Source organism: Carcharodon carcharias, chromosome 4, assembly GCF_017639515.1.
Source record: "Carcharodon carcharias isolate sCarCar2 chromosome 4, sCarCar2.pri, whole genome shotgun sequence".
NCBI lineage: Eukaryota > Metazoa > Chordata > Chondrichthyes > Lamniformes > Lamnidae > Carcharodon > Carcharodon carcharias.
Genome location: NC_054470.1, coordinates 40,108,875 through 40,121,692, shown reverse-complemented (window position 1 = coordinate 40,121,692; position 12,818 = coordinate 40,108,875). Strand labels below are relative to the sequence as shown.

At 45.6% G+C, this 12,818-nt stretch overlaps 1 protein-coding gene across 1 annotated transcript in view; it reads left to right on the top strand.

Annotated features, from left to right (window-relative positions):
• shc3 (SHC (Src homology 2 domain containing) transforming protein 3) overlaps nt 1-12,818 on the top strand; it is a 296,799-nt gene that overhangs the window by 266,882 nt on the left and 17,099 nt on the right. The window contains exon 11 of the mRNA XM_041187067.1: nt 10,010-10,305. Within this exon, the coding sequence (XP_041043001.1) occupies nt 10,010-10,305 (296 nt within the window). The remainder of the gene's footprint in view (nt 1-10,009; nt 10,306-12,818) is intronic.

Here is a 12,818-nt window from a genome sequence, read left to right as displayed (position 1 = left end):
AAACTCTGGAGTCCAGGCAACATCCTGGTAAATCTCCCCTGCACTCTCTCTAGTGCAATCACATTCTTCTTATAATGCAGATTCCAGAACTGTACGCAATACTCTAGCTGTGACCTAACCAGCGTTTTATAGTTTCAACATAACCTCCCTGCTCTTGTATTCTATACCTCGGCTACTAAAGGCAAGTATCCCATATGCATTCTTAACCACCTTATCTACCTGTCCCGCTACCTTAAGGGACCTGTGGACATGCACACCAAGGTCCCTCTGATCCTCGGTACTTCCCAGGGCCCTACCGTTCATCATGTTTTCCCATGCCTCGTTTGTCCTGCCCAATTGCATCACCTCACACTTATCCGGATTACACCCCATTTGCCACTGATCAACCCATCTGACCAGCCCTTCTATATCCTCCTGTTAATCTAAGGCTATCCTCCTCACTATTTACCACCCCACCAATTTTTGTGTCATCTACGAGCTTGCTGATCAACCCTCCTACATTCAAGTCTAAATCATTTATATATACAACAAACAGCAAGGGACCCAACACTGAACCCTGTGGAACCCCACTGGACACAGGCATCCAGTCACAAAAATGCCCCTCGACCATCACCCTCTGCTTCCTGCCACTCAGCCAATTCTGGATCCAATTTGCCAAATTGCCTTGGATGCCATGGGCTCTTGTCTTTGTTATCAGTCTCCCATGCAGGACCTTATCAAAAGCCTTGCTGAAGTCCAAGTAGACTATGTCAAATGCATTGCCCTCATCTACGCACCTGGTCACCTCTTCGAAAAATTCAAACAAATTGGTCAGACGTGACATCCCCTTGACAGAACCATGCTGACTGCCCTTGATTAATCCCTGCCTCTCCAGGTGTTGATTAATTCTGTCCTTCAGAATTGCTTCCAATAATTTCCCCACCACTGAGGTTAGACTGACTGACCTGTAGTTCCCTGGTTTATCCATTCCTCCCTTCTTGAATAACGGTACCACATTGGCTGTCCTCCAGTCCTCTGGCACCTCTCCTGTGGACAGAGAGGTATTGAAAATTGCTAGTGCCCTTGCTATCTCCTATTTTTTTCAAAAAGGAGTTAGATATAGCTCTTGGGGTGAAAGGGATCAAAGGATATGGGGAGAAAGCAGGAGCAGGCTATTGAGTTGGATGATCAGCCATGATCATAATGAATAGCGGAGCAGGCTTGAAGGGCTGAATGGCATACTCCTGCTCCTATTTTCTATGTTTCTATGTTTCCTTCCTTGTCTCATTCAACAGCCTGGGATACATTTCATCCAGGCCTGGAGATTTGTCTACTTTTAAGCCTGCCAGACCACTTAGAACCTCCTCCCTTTCAATGCTAATTTCTTTAATTATATCACAGTCCTTCTGCCTGATTTCCATACCCACATCATCCCTTTCACTTGTGAACACCACACAAAGCATTCATTTAGAACCCTACCTACATATTCCGGTTCCACACACAAATTAGCACTATGGTCCTTAATGGGCCCTACTCTTTCCCTAGTTATCCCCTTACCCTTAACATACTTGTAAAATAACTTTGGATTTTCCTTTATTTTACCTGCCAATGTTTTCTCATGCCCCCTTTTTGCTCTCCTAATTTCCTTTTTAAGTCCCCCCCCTACACATTCTATACTTCTCCTGGGCTTCCGCTGTTTTGAGCCCTCGGTATCTGCCACAAGCCTCCCTTTTTCTCTTTATCCAATCCTGTATAATCCCTCGACATCCAGAGTTCTCTGGATTTGTTGGTCCCACCCTTTATCTTTAATGGAATGTGTTGGTCCTGTACTCTCCCTATTTCCTTCTAGAATGAGTCCCACTGCTCTGACGCAGATTTACCTAAAAGTAACTGCTCCCAGTCCACTCTGGCCAAATCATATCCGATTTTATTAAAATCGACCTTCCCCCAATTTTGAACTCTGATTTCTGGCCCAATCTTGTCCTTTTCCATAACAATCTTGAATCTAATGGAGTTATGATCACTGTTGATCATAAAGCACCTTGGGACATTTTATTATGATAAAGGCGCTGTATAAATGCAAGTTATTATTTTCTTGGGCAGTTTTAGTGATGCATATAGCAAAATCACATCATAGAAGTCTGTTTGACAGGAAGTGATTACCAGAGTTAATGTAGTTTCATGCATCCAGAGGATAAAGGGATCATGAGAAAATAGGCTCATGGCCTCAGGAATTCAGCCAAGGTAAGGCTAGCCACAGTGCACTACCCTATGTAGATGAATAAAGTATACAGCACAGTTAGGATGATGAGACTATAAGATCATAAGAAATAGGAGCAGGAGGAGGCCATTTGGTCCATGGAGCCTGCCCGACCATACAGTAAGAATATGCTGATCCAATTGTGGCATTAACTCCACTTTCCTACCTGTCCCCCATAACCCTTGACACCCATGCAGATCAAAAATCTGTCTATCACAGCCTTGAATGTATTCTATGACCCAGCCTCCACTGTTCTGCGTGAAAGAGAAGTCCAAGGATTAATGACCCTTTAAAAGAAGAAATTCCTAACCACCTGTCTTAAATGGGAGACCCCTTTCTTTTAATCTGTGCCTCCTAGTTCTAGATTCTCCTACAAGAGGAAACATCCTCAGCATCCACCTTGTGAAGCCCCCTCAGAATCCTTTATGTTTCTCTAACCTCATTCTTCAACACTGGTCCTCGTATTTCGATTTATAACCTCAGCATTGTCAGACCAGTCATATAACCACTGGGCTACTATAGCCTTCAATTAATCACCTTTCATATGGAACTTTATTAAATACCTACTGAAACTTTATGTATATCATGAAATAGGATTTGCCAACTTTCATAGATTGTTACTTCCTCACTAAACCAAGCTTAGTCAAATATTGGCCTTTGCAATCTAAAGATGTGTTGCATGTCAATTACCAATGGTTGTTCTTCTCCGGATCATCCACAAACCCTGATAAGTAATTCCATTATTTTACATGAAGTAAAACTAATGCATGGGCATTCCCCTGTGTCCTTTATGTCACCCTTTTTGAATATGACTATCACCCTGTCCCAACATAATGGTACCTCCTCAGTGTCCATTGACTCCCTCATAATAGTTGTCAGTGCTTCATGAATCTCCTTGGGTGGAATTTTATGGCCCCTCCCGCCAGCAGAATTTTCTGGTCCCGCCGAAGTCAATAGACTTTCGAACGGTTCACCGGATTTTATGACCCTTCCCCTGCAGCAATGGGGATGTAAAATTCCACTTCTTGTGTGTGTTTGAACATAAATGCAATTTACCCCTAACCTTGGGGCTTTGTTTGTTTTGACCTCTTTCATCATGGAGAGGACTTCTCTTTGATTTGTGTCCAAATCATGAATTTAGCTTTGATGGTCCATTTTTTGAGGAAGATGTTGTTTGTGTCTTCCTTATAATTTCTTTGAGGAAAAAATCACTCAGAATATTCACAAATTTTGCTTGTCAGTTTTAAACCTTTTTGGGTTCTTTGATGTTCTTACCACTTCTTTCACAGTCCTCTTTCTATTTTAGTACTGAAATCATTTTTTGCTGACATGTTTTGTTTCTGTCTCTGTTTTTCTCAGTCTCTCTTTTCCTAGGCCTTTTAATTTGTCCTTTTACAATCTTAGTCTCAGCACAGTGAGCATTGTCTTATTTCTACCTACAGCATTTTTTCATGTGGGTGATTTTAAAATAACATCTGGATCAGGCATGAAATTGGCAGAGGGGTTGTGTTTTAGCTGACATGAAGCCCAAGCCATTTTGAAGTTGAGGCTTCATTAGCCTGCAGATGGTGAACTGCAGGAGACAGGCAAGAGCTCCATATTGCAGCTCAATGTTTTTGGGAGACTGTAAAATGGCTGACGCTGGAGGTGTAAAGTGGAGGGGAGGCAATTCCTCCAGACATTGTCCCCCCACCCTGCCCGGCTCTCTCGAGGGTCTTGATTCCAGGGAAAGCTCACCTTTGCCTGCTTGGCTTGTGGTTCAGTGGGCCTTCCTGAAAAGAGGCAGCACAGGTCTCTTACCAGCTTTCTGGCTATCAGGTGAGACCCCTCTGTCGCTTCAACAATCTTCCGCCCATAATATGATTTTAGATTGCAATTATATTTCCACCAGAATTAATGTGTACATTAACTTTATGAGAGTTTTTCAGAGGGGTTATCCTCTGTTTTTGGAGCACCTCAAGAGTTCTCCTAGAAAAGACTCCAAAACTTAGGGGAATGCAGACTATCCCACTCCCTCCGGCTGAAATTTGAGACAAAGCTTAAATCAGGTGGTCACATGAAAGGACATGGTACACTTTCCTTGCCTCCAGAAATTTGGAGCAAAAATATTTACACGTCTCTGGGATTCTAATGATGCAAATCCCTTGAGTTTTACTCTCCTCACTTAGGGTACCTGGATTGAAAGAAATCTGGCGAGCAACTCATTTGCAGCCAGGTGTGAGCATAATTATTCATAAATCTCTAATTAATTCTCATTGTAATAGTTGTTGATACAGCACGGTCTGTGTAAAACACATGGGCCTGAATTTCACCCTCCCCTGAAGGCGGATTTATAGGCGGAGCTGAGCGTGAAATAGCACGAATGAACTTCCCGCTGAGTTCCCACTGATCCCGACCTCTCAGAAAATTTACGCTGGGTTGGGCAAGGCCTCAGCCCGCCCTTGCCTCAATTGTTAGGCAGGCGGTAGGATTTCCCAGGTATGGGGGGAGCCTGAAAATATTCGGGTTTAGGCCTTGGGTGGGGTGCCTCCATCAGGGAGGAGATGATGGCGTAGTGGTATTGTCGCTGGACTAGTAATCCAGAGACCCAGGGTAATTGTCACGGCAGAGGGCGGAATTTGAATTCAATAAAAAAATCTGGTGACCATGAAACCATTGTCGATTGTTGTAAAAACCATCTGGTTCACTAATGTCCTTTTGGGAAGGAAATCTGCCGTCCTTGCCTGGTCTGACCTACATGACTCCAGACCCACAGCAATGTGGTTGACCCTTAAATGACCTCTGAAATGGCCTAGCAAGCCACTCAGTTGTATTTAACCACTACAAAGTCACAAAAAACGAACAAAACCAGACAGACCACCCGGCATCGACCTAGACACCGAAAGCGACAATGGCATTCTCAGCCCTGTCGACACTGCAAAGTGCTTCTTACTAACATCAGGAGGCTAGTGCCAAAATTAGGAGAGTTGTCTCACAGACTAGTCAAGCAACAGCCTGTTAATCATCCTCACAAAATCATACCTTAAAGATAATGTCCCAGACACCACCATCACCGTTCCTGGGCATGTCCTGTCCAACCAACAATACAGACCCAGCAGCGGTGGCAGCACAGTATTATAAAATCAGGGGGGAATTGCCCCGGGAGTCCTCAACATTAACTCTGGACCCCATGAAGTCTCATGACATCAGGTCAAACATGGGCAAGGAAACCTCCTGCTGATTACCACGTACCGCCCTCCCTCAGTTGATGAATCAGTGTTCCTCCATGTTGAATACCACATGGAGGAAGCACTGAGGGTGGCAAGGATGCAGAATATACTCTGGGTGTGGGACTTCAATGTCCACCACCAAGAGTGGCTCGGTAGCACTACTACTGATCGAGCTAGCCAAGTCCTAAAGGACATAGCTGCCAGACGGGGCCTGTGGCAGGCGGTGAGGGAAAAACATACTAGACATCATCCTCACCAACCTGCCTGCCGCAGATGTATCTGTCCATGACGGTATCAGTAGGAGTGACCACCGCACAGTCATTGTGGAGACGAAGTCCCACCTTCATGTTGAGGATGCCCTCCATCGTGTTGTGTGGCACGACCACTGTGCTAAATGGGATAGATTTCGAGCAGATCTAGCAAATCAAGGCTGGGCATCCATGAGGCATGGTGGGCCATCAGCAGCAGCAGAATTGTACTCAAACACAATCTGCAATCTCATGGCTCGGCATATCCCCCACTCTCCATAACCATCAAGCCAGGGGATCAACTCTGGTTCAATGAAGCGTGCAGGAGGGCATGCCAGGAGCAGCATCAGGCATATCTAAAATTGAGGTGCCAACCTGGTGAAGCTATAACACAGGACTACTTGTGTGCCAAATAGCATAAGCAGCAAGTGATAGGCAGAGCTAAGCAATCCCACAACCAACGGGTCAGATCTAAATTCTGCAGTCTTGGCACATCCAGTCATGAATGGTGGTGGACAATTAAACAACTCACTGGAGGAGGAGGCTCCGCAAATATCCCCATCCCCAATGAGGTGGGAGGCCAGCACAGCAGTGCAAAAGATAAGGCTGAAGCATTTGCTATAATCTTTGGCCAGAAGTACTGAGTGGATGATCTATCTTGGAGTCCTCCTGAGGTCCCCAACATCACAGATGTCAGTCTTCAGCCAATTCAATTCACTCCATGTGATATCAAGAAATGGCTGAAGGCACTGGATACTGCAAAGGCTATGGGCCCTGACAATATTCTAGCTGTACCGAAGACTTGTGCTCCAGAACTTGCCACGACCTTAGCTAAGCTGTGCCAGTACAGCTACGATATTGGCATCTACCCACCTATGTGGAAAATTGCCCAGGTATGTCTTATACACAAAAAGCAGGACAGATTCAACCCAGTCAGTGACCGCCCCATCAGTCTACTCTTGATCATCAGTAAAGTAATGGAAGGGGGCATCAACAGTGCTATCAAGCGGCACTTGCTTAGTAATAACCTGCTCACTGGCACCCAGTTTGGATTCCGACAGGGCCACTCATCCCCAGACCTCATTACAGCCTTGGTTCAAACATGAACAAAAGAGCTGAACTCCTGAGGTGAGGTGAGATTGACTGCCCTTGACATCAAGGCCGCATTTGACTGAGTGTAGCATCAAGGAGCCCTAGCAAATCTCGAGTCAATGGGAATCAGGGGAAAACTCTCCATTGGTTGGAGTCATACGTAGCATAAAGGAAGATGGTTGTGGTTGTTGGAGGCCTGTCATCTCAGCTCCAGGACATTAAGCAGGAGTTCCCCTGGGTAGTGTCCTAGGACCGACCATCTTCAGCTACTTCATCAATGACCTTCCTTTCATCATAGGGCCAGAAGTGGGGATGTTCACTGATGATTGCACAATGTTCAGCACCGTTTGCGACTCCTCAGATTCTGAAGTAGTCCATGTCCAAATGCAGCAAGACCTGGACAATATCCAGGCTTGGGCTGACAAGTGGCAAGTAACATTCCTGCCACACAAGTGTCAGGCAATGGCCATCTCCAAGAGAGAATCTAACCATCGCCCCTGGATGTTCAATGACATTACCATCACTGAATCCCCCACTATCAACATCCTGGGGGTTACCATTGACCAGAAACTGAACTGGAGTAGCCATATAAACTGTGGCTACAAGGGCAGGTCAGATGCTAGAAATCCTGTGGCAAGTAACTCACCTCCTGACTCTCCAAAGCCTGTTCACCATCTACAAGGCACAAGTCAGGAGAGTGACGGAATACTCCATACTTGCAGTTCCCACAACACTCAAGAAGTTTGACCTATCCAGGACAAAGCAGTCCGCTTGATTGGCACCACATCCACAAACATTCACTCCCTCCATCACCAAAGCACAGTAGCAGCAATGTATACCATCTACAAGATGCACTGCAGGAATTCACCAAGGCTCCTTAAACAGCACCTTCCAAACCCTTGGCCACTACCACCTGGAAGGACAAGGGCAACAGGTAGATGGGAACACCACCACCTGGAAGTTCTCCTCCAAGTCACCTGACTTGGAAATATATCACTGTTCCTTCACTGTTACTGAGTCACAAACCTGGAACTCCCTTCCTAACAGCACTGTGGTGTACCTACACCACACGGACTGCAGCGGTTCAAGAAGGCAACACACCACCACCTTCTCAAGGGTAACTAGGAATGGGCAATAAATGCTGGTTTAGCCATTGAAGCCCACATCCTACGAATGAATAAAAAAAAGAACCTGGGGGCACCCACCTCCCACTTTAGGTCCAGTGGCTGCTGGACCACCTTCCCCCAGCCCCCACCTCTCCCCCGAAACCCCAATCCCCCATTATCGACTCACCCCGGCCTCCCCTACCCTTCCCGATCAGAGACTCCCAAAACTTGCCTTTGCCTGCACTCCGGGGACTGAGGCTCGGAGGACTGCATGCTTCTGGCACTGGAGGGACTAGACAATTGCCAGCCAACCTGATTGGCCGGCAGTTCTGTAAGGTAGAACTTCCTCCTAAGTGAGGGGCAGCAGTCCTGCCTGCAGCCAATTATCACTTGCAGCGTGAAATCGCTGCGATTCAGACAATGTCAGCGGGGATGGGTTCCCTGCCAACTATTCGAATTTTGGAACAGGAAACCCCACCATCTGCAAAATCCTGGCCATGGTTGTTAGAATTCCTCTAGCCACTGTATGCAACAATGTTGTACCTACATTCATTAAAATTTTGTCTGATCAGTTGAAATACCAACCAGAGGAAAGTTCCATGAATGCAGAACAGCTACAACACTGGCATCTACATGGCAAAGTGGAAAATTGTCAAGTATGTCAACAATAAAAAGACCAAATCCAATCAATTGGCATCCCATCAGTCTATTTTCAATCACCGGCAAAGTGATGGCAGGTGTCATCAATAGTGCTTTCAAGTAATACTTACCCATCAATAACCTGCTCACAAATGGGTTCTACCAGAGCTACTTGGCTCCAGACTTCATTGCAGCCTTGGTCCAAACATGGACAAAAGAGCTGATCCAGAGCTGAAGTGAAGGTTATTGCCACCTGACCGACTGTGTCATCAAGCAGCCCTGGTAGAATTGAATTAAATGGGAATCAAGATGGTGGTTGGAGCCATAACTAGCACAAAGAAAGATGGTTGTGGTTGTTGCAGGCCAATCATCTCAGTCTCAAGACATCATTGCAGGAGTTTCTCAGGGCAGTGTCCTAGGTCCAACCATCTTCAACTGCTTCATCAATGACCTTCCCTTCAGCATATATCAGAAGTGGGGATGTTCACTGATGATTGCACATTGTTTAGTTCCATTTGCAACTCCTCAGATAATGAGGCACTTAATGCCCAAATGCAACAAGACCTAAACAACTTTAGTCTTGGGCCAATAACGTAGCAAGTAACATGCATGCCACACATGCAATGACCATCTCCTACAAGAGAGATTCTAACCACTTTCCCTCAACATTCAATGGCATTACCATCACTGAAACCCAACTTGTCCCCCCACTCTACCACCTCCCCCACCCCCTATCAACATCCTAGGGGTCACTATTGATCAGAATCTTAAATGAACCGGCCACACAAATACTGTGGCTAGAAGAGCAGGTCAGAGGCTGGGAATTGTGTGGTGAGTAATTTCCCAAACCCTGTCCACCCTCTACTAGGTTCATATCAGTAGTGTGAATGAAATGCTCTCCAATTGCCTGGATGAATGAAACTCCCAACAACACATACCTGCAAGTTCCCCTCGAAGTTACATGCTATCCTGACTTGGAAATATATCACCTTTCCTTCATTATCACAGTGTTAAACTCCTGGAATTCCCTCTCTAACAGCACTGTGAGTGTATCTACACCACATGGACTGCAGCAGTTCAGGGAGGCAGCTCATAGCCACCTTCTCAAGGGAAATTGGGAATGGACAATAAATGTTGGCCTTGCCAGTGACACCGACACCCATACCCATGAACAAATAAAAAAAGTTACAATGTTGTTACATGTACCAACCAGATGAATTTTTACATATTGCCTGTGGATTTTTTACTGTATGAGAATCTATATGAAATACCTCTAGAATATATCCTTTATTATACCATGTTTTAGCTCCCAATACAGAAATGTTGAAACCATTCTATCTTATTGAAGTTATTTTCATAAAATTATTTTGTTTCGATTCATTGCTAGACAACGTGGGAGAGCAAAATGAGGAAGAACAGACTGATGGAACAAAACTAACCTATTTCATATTTGTTTCTTGTTTACACTGTAACCAGAACCCTTTGAAGATGCCTTAAAGCATCAGACAGGTGGGCAATTTTCAAACAAAACTTCGTCTCTTCCATGTGACAGCCCTCATTTATGTAAGACAACCACAGATACAGTGAAGGAATGTCTCAAGGAGGAACCATGGTATCATGGGGAAATGAGCAGAAAGGATGCAGAGCAGCTCCTGACAACTGATGGTGACTTTCTGGTTAGAAAAAGTACGACCAACCCTGGATCCTATGTATTAACAGGCATGCATAATGGCCAGGCTAAACATCTTCTCCTGGTCGACCCTGAAGGAATTGTAAGTAATCATACTCAAGACACATAATGTTAATACTGCTGTTTTTTAAGATTCTGGGATAAATAACTACATCCAGTTATATAGAATGTTCTCCTGGAGGATCTGTATTATAAAACACACAGCAGAGATTTTGAAAGTTATTTGCTCGATGTTAACATAAGTGCACATTACAACAGCAGACCTGTGTTTAATGGTCAAGTGTGCAAAGTGAGTGATGCTGCGATGGTAAAAAATATGAGCTCCGGAATAGGCCTTTTGGTCCTTTGAACCAACTGACATTCAATAAAATCATGGCTGATCTTCTACCTCAAATACACCTTCCCTTATTCTCCCTTTATTTGTTGGTATCCAGAAGTCTATCAATCTTTGTCTAGAATATACTCAACAACTGAACATCCAACTTTCTGACATAGAGATCTCCAAGAATTCACAACCCTTTGAGTAAAAATGTTTCACCCCATCCTAGCCATAACTTACCCCTTATTCTGAGACTGTGACCCCTAGTTCTTGGCTCCCCAGCCAAAAGAAACATCCCCCCAACATCTATCCTTCCAAGTCCCTTAAGTATTTTATATGTTTTTTAAGAAAACCTCATATTCTTCTAAACTCTAGGAAATATAGGCCCAGTCTACTGAATCTTCCCTCACAGAACAATCTCCTCTTTCCAGGAATCAGTTCAGTGAATATTTGTTGCACTGCCTCCTCATTCACATGCTGGGGAGGCATGCTAGGTGCATCGTAGTTAATGTAGTACCAACATTGCCAGAATTGGAGAAAGGTGTCTCATGCCACAGGCACATACAGGTCAGATATTATGGGGTTGAATTTTACAGACCCTGCCAGTGGGTTTGCAAGTGGGGAGGCTGTATAATTCCCTGAGTGGCCTTCCCGCTGACCTCCCACCCACATCTGAAACGTCTGCCTACCCTCACCCCAAGTAGGCCCTTAGGTGGCCGATTATTGGCCCCTTAAGGGCGGCTTCCCATTCAACCGCAATTTTACAGCTGTCAGAAAGAGTTCAGGGATGGAGGGGCAGCCTGGCAGATCACCCTGGGCAGGAAAGGGGTGGGACGGAGCACCTCCATCAGTGGCCCCTTCTCCAGACCTGTTGTTCCCCTCCACCGACACCCCCCCCCCACCACCTCAAGGTCTGTTCTCCCCCCACCCCACTGGGTGCACCCTCCCTGCCTGACTTTGCCATCACAACCGCCCAGCCCACCTCTCCCCTCAATGCCCGGGCCTACCCTCCCACCCTCACTATGAGACCCTGCACCATAATGGTTCTTTGGGCTTTGGCACATAGACTGGTAGGACAACAATGAAAAACACCAACAAAAAACCATTGCATAACATCTATATCCAAATACACATTCAATTAAACAAATATAAATGAACTATTTTTTCCTTAGTGCTTGTCCTGTCGCTTGCTTTGTCTGATCTAATGCTTCTATGCAGTGTTACGACTGTGGCTGCAGCATGGCTGGTGGAAGGCTGCTGGTTTTCAGTGGGGGAAGCTGCAGACGGCCTTTCTGGATATCCTTGAGCAGCTGAGAGCCTTGAGAGTCTGGTTTCAGAATGCACCACCTTAGCAGTCTGGGTTGGCTAGCTGAGGAGCACCAGCAAGAGCACTGTTGATGTGGCTGTGGTGAGAGCACAATTGCTAATATCCTGAAAGTGAGAAGGGGTATGTGTTCCATACTGCCACTGCTACTCCACTTTCCCAACACCACGGCCCCCCCAATTCTCCCTCACCTCACCCTCCACCCCCATCATACCCCAGTTGGCACCTCAGCAATTCTCGTAATCTATTAGAGGACAGATTGCTGGATAGGACTGCTGATGGGTGAGTGATAGGGGTGTAGTGCATTGAGAAATGAGAGAGGTTAGCGGTGCGCTGGGTATGAGATGTCCTTTGAAGATTCCTTCACTGACCTTGAACACCTGTCTGGATTATTGAGATGTTACCATGTCCTTGGGACCAAGCTCTGGGAGTTCACCTCCCTTGTCACCTGTTCCATTCCATTCAGTGGGTATTTCTTCAGGATCTTCGGGTGCCCTGCAGAAACATGGCCTTGCTTCTCCTGTCTACCTCCATTACTAAGGCATCCAACATCACATCTCTCTTCCCTTGTGCTCCATTTATTCAGCTTTTCTTTGCAGCCAATTGCAGTGTTGACAGTCACTGAAGGGACGGCTGTTTCAAAGAGCTGCAGGCTAGTTTAAACAGGCACTAGCTATGCACAATGCTGGACCATTTGTTGAGCATTCTTCCAGTCAGGCAAATAGAGGCAGCATAACTTCTGTGTGCTGTCTATCTCAATAGGACCAGGCATGGCAGATCCAAAAACAGGACGAAACTAATTCTTATCCCATCATTTCCTGAACAATGTTATCAAACACAGTGCCAGCTAATTGGACTACCACATCTTCTCTCTGCCTTTGAACTTCCTGTTCTTCTTGTTTCAGCCTATGAGGCTGTGATCTTGTTATCACACAACCTGGAAACAATCCAG